We start from the raw sequence: 27,065 nt of genomic DNA, 5'->3' as shown, positions 1-27,065 counted from the left end.
ATTATTTTATCTATTTTCTTACTTGAGTTTTTCTCCATACTTCAAAGGAAAAAGTATTGAAGGAGTTACCTGGGGCCCTAACTCATCATGGATCTAAGGAGAATTCTTAGATTTCTATGTCTTATTATCTCCATTATAAACTACAGTAATTCTAAGGCTCTTTATGTGTGTACAAGTCCCAGAACTTAACAAGATAAACTTACTGTACCTGTGTGTCTTGTCCTTAGTGACAATTTTGGATAAAATATTAACTTGAAAGTTTCTATAGTAATCTGTAAATCAAGCAATATGCACCTACTTTCAATTTAGAAACTGACAGAAAAACCTAGAACAGTAGAGAGAGTGGCACATGGCGCAAACCCTGCCCACTGGAACCTCACACTGCATCATGGTGGAGCCCCTCCCACCCAGCAGAGCCCAAAATACCCTGGAATTCAATCGTGGTTATTTCACTGAGTGGAGCTGGGGCTGTTTTGACTACCATGTCCAAAGAAACTACAAGCATGACTTCCACAGACCGAATTCTTTTCTTCTCCTTCTGGCATGACTCTGAGGACCAGACACCTGTGCACGGCAGCACTGAGGGAGGGTGGCAGTGGCTCTGTCTCTTGACTTTCACTCTACTCCCAGCCCTGCATCTTATTTTGATGGTGACTTGATGCAGTTACTTAATCTCTCTAAGCCTCAGTTTCCTCATCTGCAAAGTGGGGATGATAATAGCAACACTGAGATGTGGTGTGTGAACCAGCAGTAACTTTCATATGGAAAGAACCCAGAGAGTGTTAGCTGCATCAGGACCAATAGACGGAAGGGGGTATTAAACCCAAAAATATTTCTTCAGGTACAAAGCGCAGCAAAAACTTCTTTTAAGCTGGGGGTAGTAACCCTCCCGAATGTGTGCATGACACAATTCCTTTGAAGCTGTAAAGCAACAACAACGGTTAGCACACATGGGACACTCACTCTGTGCCCAGCACATTCTAAGTGCTTCACGTAACTCACCTCCCTCAATCCTCCCGACAAGCACATTACGGACACGCAGACTAAAGCATGGAAAGGCTAAGTAATCTGTCCAGGGTCAGACAGCTGGTAACTAGCTCAGCCCAGATCTGAACTCTCACCCAACACGTACAGTCTCTGAAGAGTCACGCAGGCTTAGCTGCCTGTATTCACAGTATAATCCCCAATTCTTATGTCCTTTGTTTTCTTGCTGGATAAAAAAGTCTTCTTACCCAGGCGCTAGCTCACCCTTGCCTGTTCCTTCAGGAGCCCGTGGGACATGTGGCAGGTCATTAAGGGACCCACTTAATTACATTTTGAGAATAAATAACAAAGTTGGGCCTTACTCTGGATGCCATTCTGAGAAAAACTGAGAAGAGTTACAACTATGACTCTTAAAATCGTATAAACACCAGAGAGTCTTTTCTAAGCTCTCCACCACCCTCATCCCAATTCATCTCCAAGAGGGGCCAGTGGAGGCGAGGAGACTGCTTTTCTAAGCAATGTATTTATGAAATACGTACAACCTGATTATAACTGTTTCAGACCCTGTCTGTTAAAAACTGTCCACGTTTTCTCTACCCACCCAGAGAAAACAATCTCGGGCGTTTCAAAGCCACAGTAATGGAGACTAGCTTTACAGTTAAATTTTCAAAAAGAAAACAAAATATATCCAATTTATACAAAGGCACTGGAAAATGTTTTTGATTCACTAGTACATATTGCGTTTTTCTTTTTAGGCATCAATGTGTCAAAAACAAAATCTTGGTATCTTGCAGTCAAGAAATCTAACAGCTTTTCATATCAGTCTATGCCTCTCTCCCTGCAAAGGGGACAAAAAATGGTAACTGAACAAAGGCACGGATGTGGCACCTTCCCCAGTCGCTTATCATGCAGGGTGCACACGCTGTGTGAACAATCAGCGCCTCTGTGTGGGAGGAATCTTTTTGTTCTGAAAATTCAGGTAAGAACTTTAATAAAATAGAATGATCAACTCCAGAACGACTCTGTTCAAAACAGACCAAACTGTGCCCAGCCACATGCTTTCTTCAACCTGATCACACATGGGGGGGGGGTGGGTGGTGGTGTGTGTGCATGTGCGCACACACGCATTTTAGAAGCAAAAGTACACGCACACCTTCCTTGATTAAAGATAATGTTTAGAAGACAACTGTCATGGCTATCCAATCTGCGATCATGGTACGAATCACTCTTAGACAAAGGCTGCAACGGAACCATTTACTTATTTAATTTTGATTTTTACTGGAAGGAACATGCTACGTAGCAATTCAAGAAGCCCAGGGAACAAAAATACGGGGAGACGTTGTCATATAAAATGTAATTTAGGGACTTCCCTGGCGGTCCAGTGGTTAAGACTTCACCTTCCAATGCAGGGGGTATGTGTTCGATCCCTGGTCAGGGAGCTAAGATCCCACATGCTTTGCAGTCAAAAAACCAAACACATAAACAACAGAAGCAATACTGTAACAAATTCAATAAAGACTTTAAAATGGTCCACATCAAAAAAAAATCGTTAAAAAAACCAAAGTAATTTAGAAGCCTGGTTGACATCCAAGGTGAAACGGTATCCTAAGAAATGTTCCATTTGTCATCATGTGCCTGTTGGAAGGGACCAGGTGGGGCAGTGTTTGATTACTTAGGGCAGTGCGCTAATCAGAACCAGTAAACTCGCCCAGTCCACAGACATTTTTTGGAAAGGAAAAAAGGGGAGAGAGATGGAAAAGACAGACTTTAAGGACATGTTTTAAGCACTTTATATGCATTATCTCATTTAATCATCCTAATAACCCTGAGGGAGGTACCATCATTAGCCCCGTTTTGAAGATGTGAGACCTGTGCTTTAGAACAGTTCAGTGACCTGCTCATACCACCTGGTCCACTAAGCAGGGCCAGGATCCAGGTAGTGATGGGCCCAGGATTCAAACTCGGGCTTGGCTCATCTCTCCATGTTTTGTCTCTGTGGATCTAGTTAAGATAACCAGGGTCCCAGAGATAAACTCAACAGCAGATAGCCCTGGACTCTTATCAAAATCATGAATTACAACTCAGAGACATGCAGCTTCTCTTAAAACATATATACAGAAAAGATAATCACTTTTCTTTTTAAAGGGATATTATCATAGTTTTCACCAAGATATGTGACATTCATGTAGACAGATTGAGCTAGGGCAAATTCCAGTTACCCCAAATGACAGTACATGATACTGTAACAGATTGACTCTACTGTAAAGTTGTTTCCTAGATTTTATTCTTCTGTATCACTGATTCACAGAAGTGATTCTGTTTGTGTTTGCTAGCACAGAGGCACTACCTTCAAGAATCTGAACTGCTGTTTTATTGGAGAAAGAGACACTGAAGCCTAGATAATGGCACCATCAAAGTACAACAGGAAAGAATAAGACACCCAGGAAGGCACACTTGCAGGAGGCAGCTCTTGGGAAAAGACCTGGAGACAGCAGAAAACAATGCAACGGGGAACAGTCAAGTGGTGAGTTGGACGTGATCATTTAAATCTCTCCTAGGTCTAATGTTCCAGCGCACAGAGCCGTCCACGCCAAGCACACAGGCTCAGGGCTAGAACAACCACTGTTGGTACCACTCCCTGGCTCTCTGGATCTAACCTTTTTCTTATGACTCATTTTACACGTACGGCTTCCCTTCCAGCAAAACCACAAGCAGCCTCAGGACAGACACAGTCTTATACATCTTTGTATCTACCTCCCACTGTGCCTAGGAACAGCAACAACACATGGTACGTTCTCAATAACTGCTTGATTTAACTTCAAGAGTAAAACGACCCCTGCAGGATAGAATGTGAATCCTTTGACTTTCTCTGTAAACTGTCCCAGGTGTTGAAAATGGGGTGTAGTAGGCTGAGTAACGGCTTACAAAGATATCAGGTCCTAAATTCCTGGAACTTGTAAATGCCAGCTTATCTAAAAAATGATCTTTGCGGATATGACTAAGTTAAGGGTCCTGCGATGGGCAGATTATCCTGGATTATCCAGGCAGGCACTAAATGGAATTACAAGTGTCCTTATAGGAGAAGTACAGAGGGAGACTGAAGACAGAAGAGGAGGTGGCAATGTGACCTTGGAGGCAGAGACTGGAGTGATGTGGCCACAACTTAAGGGATGCCACGTCCACCAGAAGCTGGACGTGGTAAAGGACTGATTCTCTCCTCGAGCCTCTGGAGGCTCTGGAGGCAGACCTGCTGACATCTGGATTTTAATCCAGTGATTCCGATTCTGAACTTCCGGCCTCCAGAATTGTGAGAGAATTCATCTCTGCGTTTTTAGGCTAAGTCTGCAAGTAAGTTGTTACGGCAGCCATAGGAAACTCATACATGGACAAAGACCAGTCCAAAAACCTGTTTTAGGAGAAGAGAACCGGAGGTCTAGGAGGATGCCTCACCCTTGGACCGACAGGGATGTTTTCTGTGAAACTAGCAGAGACTGAATTGCCAGGGGAATCCTGTTTGAACCCAAAGAACTTCCTGACCAACAGCCCTGTGAGCTTCCATTCCAACCTTTATCCTGGGCACCACCAGAAATAAAAATGCTATTCATGGGCCAAACTCAGATTCCATGAGAGCGATCAGGGGACCACCGAAGGTTGCCCCCCAACATTATTTTACAACTGACTCATTAATCGGGTTGAGATGCACACACAATACATTTCCCCTGCCCTGCCCGATGCTTCCGGTCTGTGCTCACACACCAGGAGGTGCTTTCTTCCTGGAAACACGAAGACGACACAGGCAAAAAGGAAATACCTTTCTTTTCCAAACCCCTTCAAAGTCTGCTTAAAACAACTATTTCCCCCCATAAAACCTAAACGATTCTGAAGAGAATCTCTACTACCTGCCAGTAATTTCCTCTCTCAACATCCAAAATCCTCCTCCATTTTTATGTGCCTGCCCTGAGAGCCCAGGCACAGCTTGGCCGACTGTACATCTACTTACACACACGTCTGCTGCAATCGTCTTTCTTCACAGTGTTATACAAAAGCGCGAAGCAAAATGCTGTAATATCCCTCACTATTCTGAGTTCATTAAACTGTGGTTTCTGAGCCGCACAATTAAGTGAGATATTTAAAATACTGAAGTACTTAAATTTTATTTGAACTACGGTTTCTTTTAAAATAAAGCTCCACTGGCCATCCGAATGCTTGAAGGTTCTGTTGTGGCTGCTTTTACTGTTGTAGTTTTAATACTATTTAATAATTAGTTTAAAACGAAAGACCAGTACACAGTGTGAAACCTCTCAACTGCTTTTACCTCCGACCTCAAAAGTTGAAAGGAAGAATGGAAGCTGGTCGGGCAGTTTAATCCAATGTCTCGCAATGAGAATAAACCTAAGAAAGTCCAGCACTTGTGGCACAGAAAGCGCGTGCTGGCAGGTGCTAGTTTCTGACAGAGCAACCGTTTCTGTTCATTTCAGAACGGCCATATTTTTATTTAGCCACTTGCTAAGAAATCTGTGTCAACAGCTGCTTGGTTGAAAATAAAAGACTATCAACTATACTTCCATTTCTTTAAAAAAGCAGGGAGATAAAAAAAATTCAAGAGGTTGAATCTGGAGCCATTCAGTGAAAGTGCTTTCCCCCCAATCCCAGATGCAACTTGTTCTTAAAAAAAGGTGAAACCAAATGAACCCACGTCAAACCAAATTCAACAGGCTTGATAAGACATCCCACCAAGGATTACAAAAGCTTCCTGGTTATCCTGGTTATTTAAATTAAATGAGAAAATATTACCAGACGGTGGCAGGAAGGAGAATCCTTCCGTTTATTTTGGGAAAAAGCAGAAGGTGTGGTGTGCATTGCCAAGATATTGATTCATGATCAGATTTCCCACGTGCTAATGCGAAAGTTGGTATAAAGGTTACAAAGGTCGGTATAAAATGGGAATTCATGTCACTGAACACAATTAGTACATGAAATATTTCCTAATACCCAAACCCTTACTCAGAGTAAGGAATCTTATAAACAAATCCTGAGAACCCATTATTACACATCAGAGAATACATGAGTCAGAAGCAATAAGATGTTTTGCGAAGACTAGGTTATAGTAATTAAAACTTTAAATAAATAACAGCATAAATAAAAAGCAGTTTATCATTACATGATCAGAGCACACAGCTGATGTATGCTTAAAAAGCAAGAGCTCTATTGTACACAACCTGGGTTATTAAAATTACTGTGCTTTCTAATGACATCTGAGCACACAATAATAACCCCGTATCAACAGCTGACATCTTCTTGCTATTCCAAAGGGGTATTTATTACTCTTTTAAGATAATTTGTTTTTTTAAATTAAAACCCAGCTAGGCTGGTGCATTAACTACACTGGCACTGCTTCTGCCAGGAACAGAACAAGCCATGTCTCATCTTAGCTTCATAAAATAATTTTATTACGAAACATGATTCAACAGTTAAGGAAGAATCCAAGGATGCAATTATCCCCTGAATGAAAAACAAACCCATGCACAGCATGTACCAGGTAATCATCAACTCATTTTTCTCTGGCTAAGTACAATTTTTCTTATCTTGTTTGACAAGTTTGTCTGAACCACTAGTCTCAAATTCCTGGACATCACCCAGATGGATATGAAATAACCCAGCAAAATGATTTCAGAGAAAAATATTACTTTAGGTACACCCTTCTCCAAAGCCAGTGTTACTTTCAGGCTCCCAGTACACTAAACTTATAAAGGAGAATAAAAAAATACACGAGGATCAATTCATTGGTTTTTAAGATAAATATTCTATGGATCAAAAGATCTCGCTTTTCAGATTAAATTCTATTGGGTTGGCCAAAAAGTTCGTTCGGATTTTTCTGTAACAGCGTGCCAAAAACCTGAACGAACTTTTTGGCCAACCCAACATTTTATAAGCATTCATTTACTAAGTACATTGTATGTAATCTAACCATACAAAGAATATTAATATTGGGGAACTACATTCCATACACTTGTCTGTACTAAAAACTAACATATAACAAATTCATTCCATACTTAGTGAGCATTTAATCAGATATAAAGCACTATACTAGACAATAAGGGTATAAGAAAATGCATAAAAAAAATCCTTGACCTCCTAAGAGCTTAGAGAAAGGGATGTAAAGGGAGAAATAGATATAGGAATATCTATGACTGCAAGACAGAGTGTAACATGAGGCACCAGCAAGGCAAGAATAAAGCACTGACTTGGGTGGGGATGGCCCACGGGGCGCTGAGGGCTGAGGCGCCCGGGGAGAAGAGGGCAGGAGGGAGGCCCCCTCCCAGGCAGAGCCAGAGGAGGGTTCTGCAGATCGGGGAAAACCCAAAAGAGCCCAAGGGAAAGTGCTACCCCCAGGCACGGTGACCTGACGGTGGAAGGCCTGGAGCACCAAAGGCATCTGGAGTCCAACTGGAGAAAAATGGGGAGTCACCGAGGCAGCCGTGAGAAGGCAGGACGAGGTTCAGAAAATCACTCAAGGGCAGCTCATCTGAGGAGTCCCGGCGGACCCTTGGAACTGAGGGGGATACACTCCTCAGTTTAATTTTCTGTGTGCCTTCACGGGTGAAGGCCACCGGGTTCACTGGTCGGCACCCCACAGCTACGAGTTCAAGTTCTAACTCTGCTTTAGAGCTGTGAACTGAGGTGCCTCTGGTGAACCCCCAGACCTGTGATCTTTCATGTTACTTTCTACACTTGAAGATGATTCACTCTAGCTTCTCAAATTGGTTATATCCCAGGTAAGAGAAGACAACTTGGATTGCTTCATTCTAAATAAGCAGGTCGCGTGCGTGCACACGTGCGCGTGCGTGCTGTGGTTTGAAGGAGAGGAGGGAAGGGGAAAATTAAATACATTTTATCTTGGTTACAACCAGCTGCTGGCCATGTTCACCGTATCCATGGGGGCAAAAAAACCCCCCTGAAAATTCTTGTTTCACTTACCAACAATCATTTGTGGCAATTTTTTGTTTGGTCCTTAGTTTCACCCAGCTACGCTTTAGCTTTAAAAATTGATATATCAGGGCTTCCCTGGTGCGCAGCGGTTGAGAGTTCGCCTGCCAATGCAGGGAACGCGGGTTCGTGCCCCGGTCCGGGAGGATCCCACATGCCGCAGAGCGGCTGGGCCCGTGAGCCGTGGCCGCTGAGCTTGCACGTCCGGAGCCCGTGCTCCAAAGCGGGAGAGGCCACAACAGTGAGAGGCCTGCGTACCGCAAAAAATAAAAATAAAAAAAAAAAAATAAAAAAAAATTGATATATCAAATTAGCTTACCGGAAAATACCAAACAAAAATGAGTGCTGCCTTCCTTAGGCAAGGATTCTACCACAGGTCAGATTCCACGCATTGTATGCCAATTAAGTTGGTACAGTGGGAAAATGACCCAGACCCCATTATTCTCGGGGCTCAGGAAATAGCCACTTGACATGGACTTAGACAAACTAAATTAGTCCATTTAAACCTGGAAAACATGGTGCTGGATTTATTACACCACACTCTCATTAACTGATTTTAATATGAGAATGTTACTCACCAATTGCAAAAATCACTCAGCACTGAGCAGTTCTCTCTCCTTCCTCGACACAGAGAAGACGACGTTTCCCAGCCTCAGGCAGAGCCATATTACTAGTTTTGGCCAGTGCACTCTGAGAAGAGGTGACGAGTGGCACCTCCGAGTTGGGCTCCTGTGCAACCTTCTGCCTGTCTGGGTCTCCGAGTGACCACGTGGATGGGCATGCCTGCTGACCCATGTTGGCATGTAGCATGAGTGAGAAATAACTTGTAGTGTGTTAAGCCAGTAAGATTTCGGGGTATCCTAATATACCTCTCTTTTTCAAGGACCATCACCACCAGTGTGTTTCTCAGTGGACATCCAGTAGAAAAACAGGGTGCCACTTTGTGGGCAAGGGACAAGTCTCCATGGGACAGAATATTACATGTCTGCATAAACAAACAGTTTTTCATCAAAGAGAAACTGGCTACAATTCTGCTCCACATTCCAGCAGTACTAATCCTGTGCTTCAAAGTCACATTAATATATTTTCTCGCTCTAAATTGTAAAAGACATTGCCAGGATTCTTTTCTCACACATCATTTCTAATAATGTTGCCTTAATATAAACACTATTTTCACATGCAACAAGATAAGGGATTATCTATCTATTTTTAGATGCTCTACCAGCTCTGAGCCTGGCCAAGGTTGTTTATATACATGTGGAGGAACCTCCAAGCTTTCATGCTGGTTATTGTTTCACATTTGCCAAGGGTGGGATTTCGTCAGCAATAGCAGTGCCTCATGCAGATGACGGGAAGTATAATCTATTTTATCCTGCGTTTATGAAGCCCAGTCAAACAATGGGTTTGGATCTATTTTAGACTATCCAGTCAAACAATGAAGGTGCATCTATATTTAATAACAAATCCTTTGCACTAATAAGATTTGCAAAAGAAATCTGGTCACTGTACTTCCCTACTGAACTTCCTGATTACTAAACTGTACGATAAGTGGTTGGTCCATGAGTCATTTCTTTGCTTCTTCATTCAATCATTTATTCATTCAACAAATATTTATTTAGTGCCTGCTTTGTGCCAAGCATGTAACAGGCTCCAAGCAACCAGAGTCTAACGCCAATCTATTGGTTTATAATAGTATTAATTTATTAAAATATCTAGCTAGCTAGCAGGATAGCTAGCGGTTATGGATGTTTTAGTAGTACAGAGGGATGCATATTAAACATGCCACTTTTAATTGTTACGTGGGAAATTGATGAATAAGGAATGAAGTGCATGAAAGTCAATTAATTTTATTATGGAAACCATGAGTATCACTGGGATACAGTGCTGCGGTAAGACCTCAGGTTCAGGAGAGCAAATTCAGGCAATTTAAGGGAGAACCTGAAAACTCGCCAAGAGCCGAACAGATATTCACACTTAGCACATACAGATTTCAGGGGATTTTACAACTCCGGTAACCCTAAAACGTGTAAAATCCGTAGAAGACATTCTCCTGCCTTGGACACTGAGGACTCTCAATAAAGACTTGGTGGTGACGAGGTGTCCCGTGGCGGCTTCCTCCCCTCCTCACTAAAGGCTTCTCTTGCTTCAGCTGCTGTCACCATCAGCGGTTACCGGAGCTGAAGGAACAGGCTCTGAGTGTGCGCGACTGATTCATCTTATACCTCGAGAGGCGCGCTCTGCAGAGTGTGTGCAAAGCACACTTCTGCCCGGAAACTTATTTTAAAAGCACTCGGAAATGCAGATTCTTGTCATCAAAATATTAAGAATTCAGTAAATGGCATGCTTAGGCTCACTGGTTCCTGACCTTTTTCCCTCTCCAGACCTGACGTCTTACTGGCCATGCCTCCCAGGCACGCAAGCCAGGAGCACCCGGAGTCATCAGCAACTCCCCGAGACAGAAAGCTGCCCCTTCCTCCCACCGCTCTCCAGCAGAGCCTTCCGAGAGACGCACCTGAGAGTGCAGTGACTGGGCCCAAAGCCTTGAATCGGAGCTAGCCGATACGCAAAGCAATCACCTGTAACCATTAGCAACCTGTTATGTTTACTTGGGAAAACATTCACAGCCGATCTAGCACTCATCACTGCAGCAACGTGGGCCACTCATTCATTTTTACATGTAATCTAGATAAATGAATACGCACATTAACTTAGTGGTACTGCAGTAGGAATGTTTCAATTGTCAGAATAAAATAGCAAACGTTTCTGATTATAACTATACCTAAACCCAGGTGCCGAATCATGGGTCCGGTCTTTTGTGTGGTTCCTTACATTTGTACCTCTAGATGCGCGGTGCAAGGAATCAAGCTGAATTTACGCTGAGAACATGGTGTAACTGGAACACTGTTCCTCTGACACTCCGATTTTATAACTGGACAGGGTACAAGCCAGTCATTAGCTGAGCCTTTCAGTTATTCTGGTGGCAAGTTAGTGATATTTATCTAGACTGCGGAGAAAGTGATGCAGCGAATGTTCAAGGTTTAAAACACATTTTCACTGGGACCTCAACATTAAAAAGCCCTCAACGGTGCTGTTGGTATATATTTGGTTAGCATCTATCATAGGATTTTGGAAATAAAAATCGATAGTTAACCAAAACATTTTATTTTGCAAGCAGCAAACCAAAGGTCTAAGTAGACAATACACTAAACTGTACAACACAGTTAAGTCTCTCCCTTTTCTTTCCTTCCTTATAAAACAAAATTCTGTCATAAAACTAGTACTAAATCATGTTAATGCCCACCTCGCGGCCTTACATAAACTGCCTGATACTTCTCTCCATAGTTTAGTGCTTTTAAAATTTTACTGTACAGGGACTTCCCTGGTGGTCTAGTGGTTGAGACTTTGCCTTCCAGTGCAGGGGGTACGGGTTCAATCCCTGATCAGGGAGCTAAGATCCCACATGCCTTGTGGACAGAAAACCAAGACATAAAACTGAAGCAGTATTGTAACAAATTCAAGACAGTAAAAAATTTTTATAAATAGATAAATGAAATTTTACTGTACAATATGAAATTTTATGGTAGGTTTTCTTAAACTAGGAGACTACTCACAATTACTCACATTTCTATTTTGTGCATTAAAAAAAAAATCCTACAATCAAAAATAAGGAAGAAAATCGAATCCAAGCTTTTCAGCACATACTTTCCCTCTCTTGAGGGTTTGGCAGATAGATGTATATTCTCTTTTATTTGTTTATGATACCTTAAGGTATATCACTACATTTTCCACAATGAACCCAGAGATAACAAGTAACAGGAGGGACTTCCCTGGTGGCACAGTGGTTAAGAATCCGCCTGCCAATGCAGGGGACACGGGTTCAAGCCCTGGTCCAGGAAGATCCCACATGCCGCGGAGCAACGAAGCCCGTGCGCCACAACTACTGAACCTGCACTCTGGATCCCATGAGCCACAACTACTGAGCCCACGAGCCACAACTACTGAAGCCCGTGTGCCTAGAACCTGTGCTCCACAGTGAGAGAAGCCACCGCAATGAGAAGCCTGCACAGCGCAGCGAAAAGTAGCCCCCGCTCGCCACAACTAGAGAAAGCCCGCGTGCAGCAACGAAGACCCAACACAGCCAAAAATAAAAAAACTAATTATACAACAACAACAACAACAACAGAAGTAACAGGAGCCTTCTCCACAGCCTACTATCAAATTTTTCTCAAAGTCACAGAAGATCCGCAAGACTTCAGTGAGAACGACTGGGGTGGGCAAATTAGTCAAGCATGAATTAGCAAAGTTCTACAGTAATTTGATTTTTAAAGCTTATTTCCTTGTAATATTCAAGATGATGCTCAGCTGTAAATGAGTCTGGAATATGAACTAGGCACGTGATTACTGCTTTTTTCTTGCGTTATTTTGTTTTGTTAGCGGTTGTAAGAGTTTTCTTCCCACCATCTGTGTTAGGAAGAGCAAACGGGTTTTGCCCTTACCTTACTCATCGTTCTTCCAAGCAAAACCCAGACATGGGCACACACACACACAACTTATGTAAAAGGACACTCACCACAATTAAAACCCCAACACAATGAGTCAACTGTCTACCAAGTCTGATGTTTTCTATTGGACAAAACATAACGCATAAGGAAGCCAATGTAAATTTGCCCTACAAAACTCTGTTAGACCTCATTCTGCAAAACCATATATCAAATATTTATGTGTAGCCTAAGAACATGAAAAGCGGTGTGAACAGAGGTTTAGATTCTGCTATGTAAAGTCAGAACTCAATTACTTCAATTTATTCAGATGCCTTGTAGTATAGACGTGAACTCATGATCATGAGGGCAAACGTCACCTGGCAGGGCTGATGGCCCCTGCAGGATCCCAACCCCCAATTTCACACAGTGGACTCCATGGGCAGGAAGCACACACTAGAGGAGATACGTATATTCCACTTTCTTTCTTCTTGTGGATTTATTTTACATAAACTTATCTCCACTCCATATGTTAAACACAATTGCTGATCAACGCTTTGTCCTCTATTTGTAAGTCAAGCATGCAGTTGTCTGAATTCTTTGGCAGAGGGCAAGCAAAAATAAATGAGACTGGAATTTCATGCTGGGTTAAGAGCTGCCGTTTTGATCATATAGGCCTTTATTAAGCTCCTTAGCATTTGTACAGGATAAAGTTAAATGAGGACAAAGTTAAACCTGAACAATGTCAAACCAGAAGTGTCCAGTAAAAAAGTCATAGAAGGAAATGTTTTAAAATAGCTCTTCTAGTTCTTCAATTAAATATTATCGGCACATTAAATTCCTTTTGTGTAAATGTTAGCCTGCAGTTGCTCATTCTGGGCCAATAAAAAGGTTATATCATTATGGTCACAGAACAATCCAATGTTCTCATATTATATGCTTGGCCTTCTGGGAAAACTTCTGTTGGCCCCCATACATGACCCTCAAACCACGGAAATTTCCAAATGCAGGTGATGCACATGAGGAACAGCTCATGTTTTCATCACTGCAGCTCCAGTGTCCAGCAGAGCCCTTAGTGGTGTCCCATATTCGACTGTTTACCCAAACTGACCTGTCTCAATGAGCACTACCGTATGTGACGCATCACCAAGTCAACATTCCAAGCTGCTGGGATTATCATTACCTTTAGGAAATCCTCAGTGTGCTGGGCTTCACTTTTCCACATACTGAAACAGGTTGTTTTCTGCTAGGGGCCACTATGTCCATGAGATAAAGAGTATAGACTACATAAGGACTGTTAATTATTTTCATAGGATGCCTTTCTCTTTAAGACACCATCCACTGACAGAAGTCTGTGACAAAATTAAGTGCAAACAAGTTAACAAAATTAAAATTAATTAGTTTTATATGAAGTATATAAAGTATTTTTTAAATACTTTATATAAAACTCATTTTTCGGAAAAAGACAGCGCTTTTTGGAGACGTCAGATTGACGCCTCAAACATGGCACCTTTACTGGAATGTTGACCACACTGTTGAAACACTGAGGAACAGGGTGTATCTGCTTACAGTCTGCAGAATAGAGTACTTCTATAGGCATATACTCAGTGAACGTTAGTAGAGTTCATTATATATACCTAAATTATGACTATATACTATTTTTAAAACTCCAGAATTGGATATGTAAAGATTCTGATGAATACAATTTCTGTTCTTCACCACCGTACCTTATACTTAAATATACCTGTGGTGACTGTAAACATGGACCCTGTGTGGGCAAGAATGTGCACCTACATGCAAAATATTCCAGTATTTCTGAAATATCGTATAAATAATTAAGAATGTAAGGTATGGAAACTGTGTATAGCTACTTATAAAAGAAGTTAAATTTTTTCAGAGGCGAGGAGACTGCACTAATAAATAATGTTCTATTTATTGTGTAACCAGGAAAACAGCTTATTAACACACGTTGTTTGAATAAGATTTAGAGGGTAAAGGGCTGAAAGAACGAGGTACCGACCCACTAGAAATACAGTTCTTCTAATATTTAATTTCTACATTCTGCTTCCGTAAATTTGCTTCATTAAAAATATTTGATTCTTGGAAAGAATCATTTGAAAAAGGAGGACAGGTTTTAATATTTATGCAAAACTGACTTCCCCACTTCCAGAAAAAAACTGGACTGATCTAGAACTTCTCCTAAATAGGAGTTAGAAACATCCAGTATGACTGAATGGGACGGAATGAGAGCTGACTATTCATTCCATCAATTTTACAGGTAATCTATTATCAATTTCTTTCTATCTTAATTGAGCCTGGTCTCAGGGAAAGGCCTCATTGAAGGGGTGGGAAGTAACCGTAGGTTAGAAAAACCTAGAAGGCAAAACATGTAAATTTGCCTAGTGGACTTTTTGCCCTAACAATCCGGACAATTAGGATTGTCCAAACATTCCCAACAGACAACTCAGAATACTGAACCCCATCTAGCCAAGGAGGTACACCTACTCCTGACCTTCCTGAAAACAAAACAATAGTAACAACTATATTTAAGTCCTATAACATAGCAAAATTTAGGCATTCACAGAAAAAGTTGATAATATACAAGGCCATCTTCCCTGGAACTGACAAATAATAAGAGCTGAGTTTTTCTATTAAGTACTTCAGGCATATTTAACTCATTCATTCAGTCAACAAGCATTTATTGTCTATTACCTTCAATACAAATACTAGGTGGTAAGTGATGTTAAGTCTGAGCAAATGAGTGAAAATGAGGCAAAGAAAAGGCAAGAAAGAACCAACATATAACCCAGAAAGTCACCCAGCATCTTCACAAACACCTTTTCCATTTACAAACTTCTTTCAAGGTGTGGGCAGAATAATGAAAACAGAAATATGTCTAATGTTTCTAACAAGAAGAAAGCTAATTGGAGTTCACCACAATGACCCTGCCATATCTAATAATGTGATCAGAGCTGGATTAAGGGGATTCAAAGGGGCCCAGAATTAGATGGAGAAGAAAAAGCAGCAGTGTTAAGAATCATTACGAAATTGAGATAAATCTAAAGAAATCTGGCGCGCCTGAAAGCTGTTACCCAGCAAGTAAGAATGGAAGTTGGTGAGCAATTCGGCTAACTAGAAATTAATTCAAGGAGCCCCAAGTAACTATCCTCTTATGACTTCTCCTTAAGACCAAAAAAATTAATGGGAAGAAAACTACAGAGGGGAGAGTGGGAATTTAATACATCCATAGGCCAACCAAACAAGGATACCATCTTGAGGATATTTCTGCACGTGACCAAAAATGACACAGGAACTCTGCTACAATCAATCGGATTGCAAAGAGATGTCCACAGGCTTACTGGAAAGGGAAAATATAATAAATCAGTATAAACTCAAAAAACCAAAAACTTAACAGCTGTCAGGAGAGCTGTTTATAAAGCTCTGGTAACTTATTATACTATGAATTGAGTTTCCGTATTTTTTCCTCATTTATTTTAAGTAAACAAGAAGGCTAAGAGTAGATTTAAGAGCACTAATTTACTCTCATCGTTGAGGCAAAACTTTTTCAGGATACATCTTAACCTGCTTTTCAACACAGGTATATACATATATTCAGCCTTAATTTTAATAAAATTCCAAAAACAAAGACTCATTATCTAATGTTTGGTAGGCAAGTCTTATCTTTTCAAACAGCATGTGCACTTCTTGATTGCAGAGGCCATTTACTCAACTTAAATTCCCCCCATCACAGCCATTAGCAGAGCCAGACACACGGAAGGATGTTTAGAAATACTTCACGTTAGTAAATTGCTAATGACTTCTCTGCTATGAAAAATGCAGTGAGCCACTCAAAGCTAGAATCCACTGGGTCCAAAACAGTCTTTCCAATGGCTTAAGTTTCATATTTTGCTTCCCTTACTATACTGCTATCCAGATCAATTCAGAGAATTTCTAAACAAAATAAAAGTGAAACTTAAGGAACAAATCACAGTTCTTTGAATCAGCGTCTAGAGTAAAGTAAGAATGCTGATGAAGAACTGCTCATTATAACTGAAGTAAAAGCCTTCCCCTGTGAGCGTGCGCAGTGTCACTTGAGCAGAGCAGCTTCGTAACAGGGAGATGGCTCTACTAGTTGGTTACATAATGGGAACAAACAGAGAGAAAATGGAAAAGCAAGTCAACAATAAACCCAAGCAGTCATCTGGTTAGAGAAGAGAAAAAATTCTACAATCCTTGCTACATAATAATCCACTAGAGATACATGGGGCAGAAGCAGGGCCTCCCTGGAAACCGACATGATGATATCGGGGCAATGGTCCAAGTTCACTGTAAACAAAGAGGATGATTTTGCAGGATCAGTCATGGACACACGTGCCCAGGGGCAACCACTATGTAGTGCCAAAAGAAGTACACGAAAACTGTTTAACTATAATTCCGAACAATACTACAGCATCCGGAGGAAATGCTGCAACGGTGTAAGAACAGAAAGTTCTCTATTTCTCAAAGCAAACAGATTTTAGAATCCCTAAACTAAGTCAGGGGTAGAAGGAGAAAGGGCCCATCAGTCGTTTCGCTGAGATTCTGTGTTGAAAACCACCCAGCGACAGACCTGCAGACCAATTTTCATGTTAGCTGTCAAGAGAAACTCTAAGAGATGATCCCAAATTACAAAGAAATGGCTCTCTGATTCTTTCCAGTTATTATTTTGCCACTTCCAATCTCGACCTGAATCTTTAAGTCAATTTTTGCAACATTACGGCCAAGAGACGCTTTGCAATTAAGTTTCAAAAGCAGGATAATTATGTTTGCCTAAAACGGCTCCCTTCCAATGAGTTCAAGTTCTGTTCTTACTACTCTTTAGCAAAAGATGAACCAACTTGTAGCATTTATTTAACCCCTGAATAAGCAATTTTTTCAAAAAGTATTCTTGCTTTATATTCATTTCTTTGGTGGCTATAACGAAAGTCTGAAGTATTCAGTCAATTAGAACAAAGTATTTCAACAACAGTTTAGGCAGCATATAATTTCAGGATAATGCATGTATCCGCAAAAAAGACTAGAATTTACTAACTTTAAAACAGTTAAAGGATTTACTAACAGAACAGCATGTACTGACTTTGAAAAGCACTTATGGTGGTTATGCAAACATAAGCAGATATGACTTGCCTTTTTTAAAAGATCCAGTAAAATAAAGAAACACAAATCTTCACCAAAAAAGCAAGGTATCATTAGAACACGTGTGGACTCGAATATGAATTCTACCATTTTGAAATTTCACAGCACAACCAATCTGTGCATAGAAGGGCATCAAGAGTGCATTAGACTGATGTGGATTTTTTGTGCTTCAAAACACACCGGTGTACATCATTTCCCTGGTGAGTTGGCTTCTCAGGAACTCTCTGAATGCGTCTGTTTACTGGAGACATAAACCACTTGACCACCCGTCCACAGGCCTCAGCACCAGAAGCATGTGGTAAGCACACACACACAATCTGGGGTTCACAAGCAGCAGGAAGGGGGAAACTGCAAAAAGGATATCTTGGTAACCGTTTAGCACCTTCTTTTCTAGCACGGATCAATTAAGAAATCCTTTGCTTAAAGCATCTGCTCAGAATTTTTTAAATTATATAGTTGTTTTTCTTTTTTTGGGGGGCTGCATCCAGTCTTAGTTGTGGCGTGTGGGCTCAGTAGTTGCGGTGCGCATAGTTGCCCCGAGGCACGTGGGATCTTAGTTTCCTGACCAGGGATTGAACCAGCATCCCCTGTGTTGTTGCAAGATGGATTCTTAACCACTGGACCACCAGGGAAGTCCCTAAAATTATATAGCTCTTGACTCTGAAATATAGTAGCATGTGTGCAAGGGACAGTGCGTGTGTGGGTGCGTGCACGCACGCGTGTGTAGTGCATGTATAGAAGGGAGAGCGAGCATAAGAACGCCCCACAGCAACACACACATGGAGAAGCACAGCAGATCACCAGCGCCTACAAGTACAAGTACCAGCCTGGTACCCAGCCATGCAGCAGTACCAATCACTCACTGAGTTACCCATAACCGAACAATGTCCACGGCATTATTCTCTATGGCAACAGTGAAAAAGCAGGTCCACAATTAAATAAAATATCCAGACATATGGTTTAGCAAAATAGTTTAAACTGGAAGCATCAATTATATAAAAGTTTTTCAAAGCAATAAAATTAAGTATTCGACAAACCATCTTTACTGAGAATAACAAGATGATGCAAAATCACCCTGTCCAAAAGACCAGATGTTGCCACAACAATGGAGATAATCACTGATGGAAGCTACCGGCATGTCTGCGGATATACAATTCTCCCTTCCCCCATCACTGACAAAAGCAATTCCAGTTCCCAAAGCTTTTTATCCTACAGGAACTTTTTCTAACATTGATAACCACCGGCAATGGTATGATTAAGATAGATTATTCATATTGCTACTATCATCCCTAAATTCCTCTTCTTCTTATTAATACGGAGTTCCTGCTAACATATTTTACTCTTTGCTTCCAGGGCTGAGACATGAGAAACATTTGCTAAAAATTACTTCCGAGATGGGGGATCAAGGTTATGCAAACAGAATTTCTCTGTAAGCAGCTTCACATGTCATCTTGGCTAGAATTCATCAAACTTTCCCAAGGTGGCCTTTGTTCTGGTTTCCCCAGTAGGTCTGCTTGCCAGGCCCAGGAAGAATTTTTTTTAAGTATATTGATTAGTGAATTAGTTTGCTAAGGCTGCCATAACAAAGTATCACAAACTGGGTGGCTTAACCAACAGAAATGTATTGTCTCATTGTCACAGAGGCTGGAAGTCCAAGATCGAGGTGTCAGCAGGGTGGGTTCTTTCTGCGGGCTCCGTTTCAGGCCTCTCCCCAAGCTTCAGGCGGTCTGCTGACAACCTCTGGCATCCGTGGCTTCTGCTGCATCACCCTGAGCTCCGCCTTCATCTTCACATGGCATTTCTCCCCGTTTGTATCCAAAGTTCCCTTTTTTATACAGGTACCAGGCATACTGAATCAGCGCACACCCGATTCAATCTTAACTATGTCTGCCAAGACCCTGCTTCCAAATAAGGTCACATTTTTATATTCTCGGGGTTAGGACCTAACATATCTTTTGGTGGGGACACAATTCAGCCCATAACAATTAATAATGGTGAAATGGGTAGGGAAGCCACTTTCTCAAAAGGGATTTCTCACAAGTCAAGCGTTTGGTGCGCAGCATTAACAGCTGGCTGGGGGACTGACTGCTGGGACCTTTGTAAGAGGAAGGATTTTGCTATTGCCCCAAAGCCTCATGACCATTAAGGTGGATAAAAGGGTAGCAGCTGAGTCCTAAAGGCTCTTCTCCAATATCCCACTTCTCCTCCATCTGGGCAATGGCAGACATGCATTGCTTCGATCTGAAGTTAGGCACAGCCAACATGACTTGCTTTAGCCAACGAAGTGATGTCTGCGGCTTCTAGGCAGAGCCTTTAAGAGCAACGTGCAGTTCGCCGTGCTCCCTTCCCCCATGGCAGGGGTGGTGGAAGCACACCATCCCAGGGATTACCTGTCGTCATCCTGGGGACTCTTGGTGACCACACTGAGCACTGCTCCCCTGCTAACAAATGCTGGACATCTATCATGAGCAAAAGTAAATAAATAAATCTTCGCGGTCTAAGCCACTGAGATTTTGTTTCTGCAGTACAACCCAACCTGAGACAGATTGGAATTTCCTTCTTTGAATTCATGCTCTCCATAGTGCCTTGGGTTTCTCTATTTTATACGTAACCAGGAGAGGGAAATCCATTTCATGAGCTCATATAAAGTTAACAGGCCTAATTGCAGAATGTTACACCAGTCTGAGCTACTGTGCCCCACCCACTGGGAGTGTTCAAACTCAACTGAGACATCAAAGCCTGCAAGAGAGCTAAATAGACCCAGCCCGTCGGGTCAGCTCATTGAGATAAGCTGCACAGAGCAAAATTCACTTGTTCATTCATCTGACCTTTCAGTAGGTGTAACTTTTTAATTTAAACCCACTGGACTGATCCAAAATGGACTGACTGACCTTTTATTTAATTTCAATAACTGCAATTAATATTCCACAAACCTTTTTTTTTTTGCAATTAATAACCACGCTCACTTAAATTTCTTGGAGTATAAATTTCAGTGGCATTTTATTTTATTTTTTTTCAGTGCCATTTTAAAATCAGATAGATGAATAATGGGCCACATAAGATAATGAGAAGTAGTTCAATCCTCCTTTTTAAGAAAGAGTTCCTGCCTCTCCTCTGAGGTGGCAGCACCAGATTTACCAGCTAATGGACAGCATTTTAACCAGGTTAGAAAATACTCCTTATTGCCAGAAATGAGAGGATCAGATGGAAAAATAAGCAAGCAGAAACTATGTACTACTCACATGGGTATACTGTTGGAATTGTAAAATAGACACGTCTATCAACTTTACCTTTTAATTAAAGATTATGTTTCTTAAAATTCTTAATTTTAATATTGCTCCAATAGGTCAGTTGTAATATACTAAGGGGGAATAAGGCTTTTTTATTTTTCCTCTAAAACAATTTTCCAAAGGTTAGGGGAAATTTTTATTGACTTGTTTAGGAAACATGGCTAATCTATAACATTGTAGGCATGGAGAGGAGGAGAACTCATTACCTAGTGATGAAAAGAGACTGCATAATATAAAGAAGGGAAACATGAGGGTAGAAGTTGAGAGAAAAACATGATGAAAAATGTGCCACAGAGTGGGCGAGTCACAGAACAAGAAACAAAAGCCACTTCAGAAGGTTTTAACATTCTTCATTGCACAGCCGTGCTAACGTATTCCACTGTAAGTCTCACCATTTCCATCGGGGCTATTCCTTCCCGATTAATAAAAAAAAAAAAAGAATTGAATGAGAGCAGAGTTCAGGAAGTGGCACATAAGTGGAAAGCAGTTAATTATGAAAGAAGTCATTTTTTGATTATCCTTTTACCAAATTCCTCTGTTCACCTTTTCAATGCCTCTCACATAGGTAGCAGAGAATAAACAGTGATTATCTCTGGTGGTGGGACTACAAGTGATTCTGTGGTTTTTTTTTTTTTTTTTTACTTTTGAATGTTTCCACGATTAACATATATTAATTGTGGTTGAATACAGGAAAAAACAATGTACCTACAATAAGTTGAAAGGACTGTTTCTCAGCTTCAGCCCTCATTTCCAACTCCCTCCGCCGCCCTCCTGCCCCCATCCCTGGCACTGGTAAGTTCCTAGTGAAAACACACCAGCAACTTTCTGGAAAGGCTGCAGAAGTCAGCCTGTCTTAAGGAAAAGTCTACACGATTTACCAGCCCCCAGAGACCTATCTTATTTGTGCCTCCTCGATCCTTGCCGTGTCAGGTCCTCCCACCCAAGCTACCTCTCTGCAGTGCCCGCCAGCTTTTCACTGTTTATTCAGATTAAACTCAACGCTACAGCCCAGCTCAAACCTTCCCCCTTTCTCTCCACTTACCCTCCCCCCTGCCCCTGCCAGGAAAGCTTTCCTAACCAGGCCAGCCCCACAGGTCCTCTTTTCATTACCCAGGAGAACAGGCAAACAATCACACTGTAAACACAGAGGCACACCTAGTGCACCGCACGCTCCGAGTTGGAGGAGTTGAACGGGAGGCCTGTTTGCAGGGCAGGCTTCAGGGATGGAGGGTGCGGAATCCTGCCAAGAACACTTCGCCCAGCTTAAAGCAGAGACCAAGCAATCCAGAGGCTTTCTCTCCACTCGAAATGTGTGTATTTCACAACTAACAGTATATAATGCGGTCTGTTCTAGACAGGCTCTAAACAGAGGCTTAACATATTTACTATCTGGCCCTTTACAGGAAAAGTTTGCTGACTCCTGATTTAGAGCATAAAACAAATTCTTATTAAATCAAGCAGAGTCAACCATGTCATGTGTCACGGCAACAATGCAAAATCCCAGCCCTCACATGGCAGAGACGTTCCCCCAGACCCTGCACGAACGAGAAATGCCTACTGACACCCTAGCAAATAGCATGTACGCACCTGCTTCAACCCACCCCTCCAGCCCCACTTCCTCTCTACTCAACCGCTCACCTAACCACTAACACAGGCCCACCTGCCTGAGATTTTTCTCTCCTCCAAGCCTTCTTGCTAGAAATGCCCTCTCTGCCTGCCGCCTCAGCCCCACGCATTCTTCAAGACCCCATTCACCCCTCTCTTCCTTTGCAGCTTTCAGGCTTTCTCGATTGTGGGAAGCAGTAGCTTTCATCCCTTTCTGTCTTCCTCTTGGTTTGAACTCTTACTTCCATAATTGGTACATACTGTCTTGCATGTATCTTTTCCATACCTGTCTCTCTCTCCCTAGACTGTAAACTCTCTGACAGCAAGGGCCAGATTACTTTGGACTCCCCTCACGTTGATAAACATTTTTAAAGTAAAAGAAGCCAAGTATTTAATCACTGTGTGAACAGATTATTCTGAAAATCTGTCTTTGAATTTAAAAATTTTCAACCTTGCTTGAGAGAAGACAGATCTGCAGACACATGCAGATGGCGGGGGTAGAGGAAACAGTGCAAGGGAGTAAAAGACTTGTTAGCCAGGGACTGTCAGGAAGGGGGGGGAGGGCATCCTCGAGGGGCAACGGGGAATAAAGGTCTAGAGAAGTGCCCTGTACCAGGGGATGTTTGAGGGGGGTGGGGGGATGGAACCAAAGAGATACGTAAGGTGAGAAATGCAAGCAGGTTGATCACAGCGGTAACAGAGCCACCAGGGAGTTTCGGCAGAATGTGACAGGATAAGATCTGAAGTTCACGAGATAGTACTTTGGGGCGGCAATTAGGAAGATGGACTAGAAGAGTCAGTCTGGAGGTGGTTAACCATCTAACCAGTTAGGACACTACTGCCCTGGATAAGAAGTTGGCCACAGCAGTGGTGGGAGGACAAGAGGGGAGGGGTCACCGCAGGAGGCAGAAGGGGCAGGGCCTGGCCACCGGGTGGATGTGGAAAAGGTACAAGGTGCCTCCAAAGTTTCTGATCTTCAAATGGCTTTGGCCATACGGAGAGGTCAGACCTCCAACTCCAGAACGAACTACATTATACACTGTTAGTTGCAAAATACATAGCTTTCCAGTGTATATAATGGAGAGAATGCCTCTCTCAATTTCACAGGCCTACCTGAGGTTCAATGCTCTCAAAGAACTAGACAGGATTATGAACACACTTCAGCATTTTTTTGGTTATGAAAAAGAAAGCATGTTTGATATTTCTCAAACAATGGCTTTGCAGATGAAAATAACTAAGCTAGGGAGAAAGTATTTCCAAGGTTGTCAGTTCTGAGTGAGGCATCATTCAACATCTCTCAGCCTAAGGTTTCTCAAAGCAGGTCATGGACCACCTGAATTGGCATCACCCGTGATGCTTATAAAAACGGAAGTTTTTGACCATAACCTGCCTAGCCAATTCAACCAGTTAAGATATAACAAGAATCCAGAAGTGGTTAAAAATAAGCCAGCAGGATATGCCAATGGATTTCACACAGAACATAATCTCACAATATAAAACATACGGATAAGATATTTGTTTTTTGTTTTTTTGTTTTTTTATTGCGGTACGCGGGCCTCTCACTGTTGTGGTCTCTCCCATTGTGGAGCACAGGCTCCGGACGCGCAGGCTCAGCGGCCATGGCTCACGGGCCCAGCTGCTCCGCGGCATGTGAGATCTCTCCGGGCCAGGGCATGAACTCGTGTCCCCTGCATCAGCAGGTGGACTCTCAACCACTGCGCCACCATGGAAGCCCCCTGATAAGATATTTTATCTCACACATTTTGTACGTTTGAATTTATGATCACATTTTCAGAGTTGTAAAAAGTTAAAAATAATAAAAATGACATTTAGGTGACCGTTTGCAGAACCTCAGAATCAGCCTTGGGAGCAAAGTTTAAAAGCCATAGGTTTGAATTATCTCCTTTATACCCACCAAGAAACAAGCCAAAAATGCAAATGTAACCAATGATCTAGCCAGCAATTAACATCTAGCAACTACCTATTGGAGGAGCACAATCTGTCACAACCCCAACTCAAGATCTACCATGTGAACAAGAGGCCTGGTCAACAACCTTTCCCTTCCCTGCTGCCAGGCTTCCCAAACCAACCCGACGTGCCCAGAGTATACGACCCCAGCCAAGCGCGTCCACCCCCAGGAACTGAGCTCTTGACACTCAGCCTAGAGCCTGCCTTTCTCTGCTGCCTCAGGGATCACGCCAGAATTACCATCCTCTATTTTATTTGTTGCTTCTGTTTTCACCGAAGCATTTTTTCTTTCCCCTTCTTAATGCTCCTTCCCCTCCCCCCCTGGAGGGAACCCACAGGATCCAGTGCTCAAATCCAAGCCCCCAGGGCAAAGCGGGCCCAGAGATGCCAAGGCTAACATGCTTCCCTTTCAACAGCCAAGTCCCTTTTCTTCTCCTCGTCTAGTGTCCTTACCCAGACCTGCCATAAATTCCCCCTTATGACCTGGCTGCACGTCTGCCAAGCAAAAAGCCGAGGGTAGTACCGCCAACCTGGAGCCTGGCACTAAGACATAAATCCTCTCCAGGGAAAAAAAAACAATTCTCTCTACACAGAAATGTTTAATAAACAGCAGGACATGGTCTACTCCAGCAAAATGCCTGAGCACAGTGATATCAGAATTGGTGACCGTGGACACCCAACACACTCCAACAATTCTGCAGCCAGCGCCCAGCCCTATACACAGTTCAAACCAAAGACGTTGTTCGTTACATCGTGGGGCCTTCCTTAATCACTTAAGTCTGAAATCCTTCTCAAGCCATCTTAAGGGGGAAAGAGATTTTTTTTTTTTGTATTTTTTCTAGTAAGTATTTTAGCATTAATAATAATATAATCAACCACATTTGTACAGCACGTTAGCATCACCAGAGCTCTTAAAGTTACCTCATTTATTCCTCACAGAAAGTCTAATGCAGGTACTGTCATTTAACAAATAAGGAAGTGGGTTCAGAAAAGTGACATGACCGGGGGTCACAGAAACTGTCAGCAGCAGAAAAAGGGCCTTAGGGCTTCCCTGGTGGTACAGTGGTTAAGAATCCGCCTGCCAATGCAGGGGACACGGGTTCGAGCCCTGGTCCGGGAAGATCCCACATGTCGCAGAGCAACTAAGCCTGTGCGCCACAACTACTGAGCCCACGTGCCACAACTACCGAAGCCAGGCGCCTAGAGCCCGTGCTCCACGACAAGAGAAGCCACCACAGCGTGAGGCCCGCACGCAGCAACGAAGACCCAACGCAGCCAAAAATAAATAAATAAATAGATTTATAAAATAAATAAATAAATAAAGGCCCTGTCCTCACCGGTTCCATCCTTCTCGAGATGAGGTCCCTCTGCCCCACAGTCTGGGGCAGGGAATGGGTGAGGGGTGTGGCCCAAGGCTGCTGAGGCTGCAGTGACAGAAACGCTGGCGGTCATCAGCAGCCCCCATAACGTGTAGGTGATTCAGGCCCCGGCAAAGGGAGGGGCTGACACGACTGCCAGGCTGTGGTTTCCCTCGAAATGAGGACTTGCACACGGTCGTGCTCAGGATGGTTAATTTGGGCTTTGTATCTTTTCAAATTACTCAAGAACCATGAAATTCTTTGCATGTCAAATCTGTTTTTTGGTCTGAGGGTGTGTTTGTGTGTGTGGTCGCACGCACACGTGTGTGTGTAGTGGTTAATCACAGGACACGGAGAAAAATCCACCAAAGTGCGCAGGTGTGCTTTGTAACTGACGTCATTTGTTGTGATTTTAAACATAGCAACAGATTTTGCTTTCGAGCAAACGGAGCTAAATTACATGTAACATGAATCAAATTACTATGGAAACTAAATTGATCCCACTCACGGAGCACCTGCTACAGAAAAAAACAAAAACAAAAACACTTCAGCAACTGCTATGACCACAAGGGCCTACAGGACAAGGTAAATGAAATTTTTCTGGACCCTGAAATTCACCAGCAATTCAGAGGGGAGAAAATTGAGACTGTCATCCTATATTAAACCATTCTTTATTATTTGGAAGAAGTCCTCACCACCCACCTCCTAAACTAGATTTTAACAAATAACTGGATCTTGGTGCAGGGCCTAGGCCAAGAATGCTTCTCTTAGTGCAACTTCTAGAAACGTGATGGATTTCTTTAAACTATACATCTTTTCCCCTTCAAGTTGAATAACTCCATTCCTGATAGCAAAACACCCACTCTCCCCACTCCTTTGGGCCACTGCAGTTGTTTCTCAGCTGTCTAAGCAAGTGCATCCCTGAGCTATTTGGTCTGCCCATCGTGTGCGAGGCGGCCCTCCTCCAGCTTCCGGGCAAACAGCTGTCCAAGCACTCCATCACCCCACGCCCCGCCGAGCTCACCTACAGAAGGCGGCTCTGACAAACAAGCAAGGTTTAAATTCCCCACGACTGAATATTAAGTAAGGACCCTGTCTCTTTTGGTTATCTACTGCTAACAAACCACCCTGAAATTTAGGGTCTAAAACCCACCAGAGCCATTTAGATGGGGACTGGGGCTGGAACGTCCAAGGCTTCACTCACCTGTTGGGCACTCTGG

General features: G+C 42.5%; 1 protein-coding gene across 11 annotated transcripts in view; it reads right to left on the bottom strand.

The window, feature by feature from the left end:
- Positions 1-27,065, bottom strand: part of NEDD4L (NEDD4 like E3 ubiquitin protein ligase) — a 338,970-nt gene that overhangs the window by 100,460 nt on the left and 211,445 nt on the right. Inside the window, exon 4 of one of the 11 annotated variants that reach the window (XM_019937125.3) lies at positions 15,719-15,807. The exons of the other annotated variants lie outside the window; for them this stretch is intronic. Within the exon in view, the coding sequence (XP_019792684.1) occupies positions 15,719-15,721 (3 nt within the window). The 5' untranslated portion in view covers positions 15,722-15,807. The remainder of the gene's footprint in view (positions 1-15,718; positions 15,808-27,065) is intronic. 11 annotated transcript variants of the gene reach the window in all.

This window comes from Tursiops truncatus, chromosome 13, assembly GCF_011762595.2.
Source record: "Tursiops truncatus isolate mTurTru1 chromosome 13, mTurTru1.mat.Y, whole genome shotgun sequence".
In the NCBI taxonomy this organism is placed as follows: domain Eukaryota; kingdom Metazoa; phylum Chordata; class Mammalia; order Artiodactyla; family Delphinidae; genus Tursiops; species Tursiops truncatus.
This window is presented reverse-complemented; position numbering and strand designations above follow the sequence as displayed.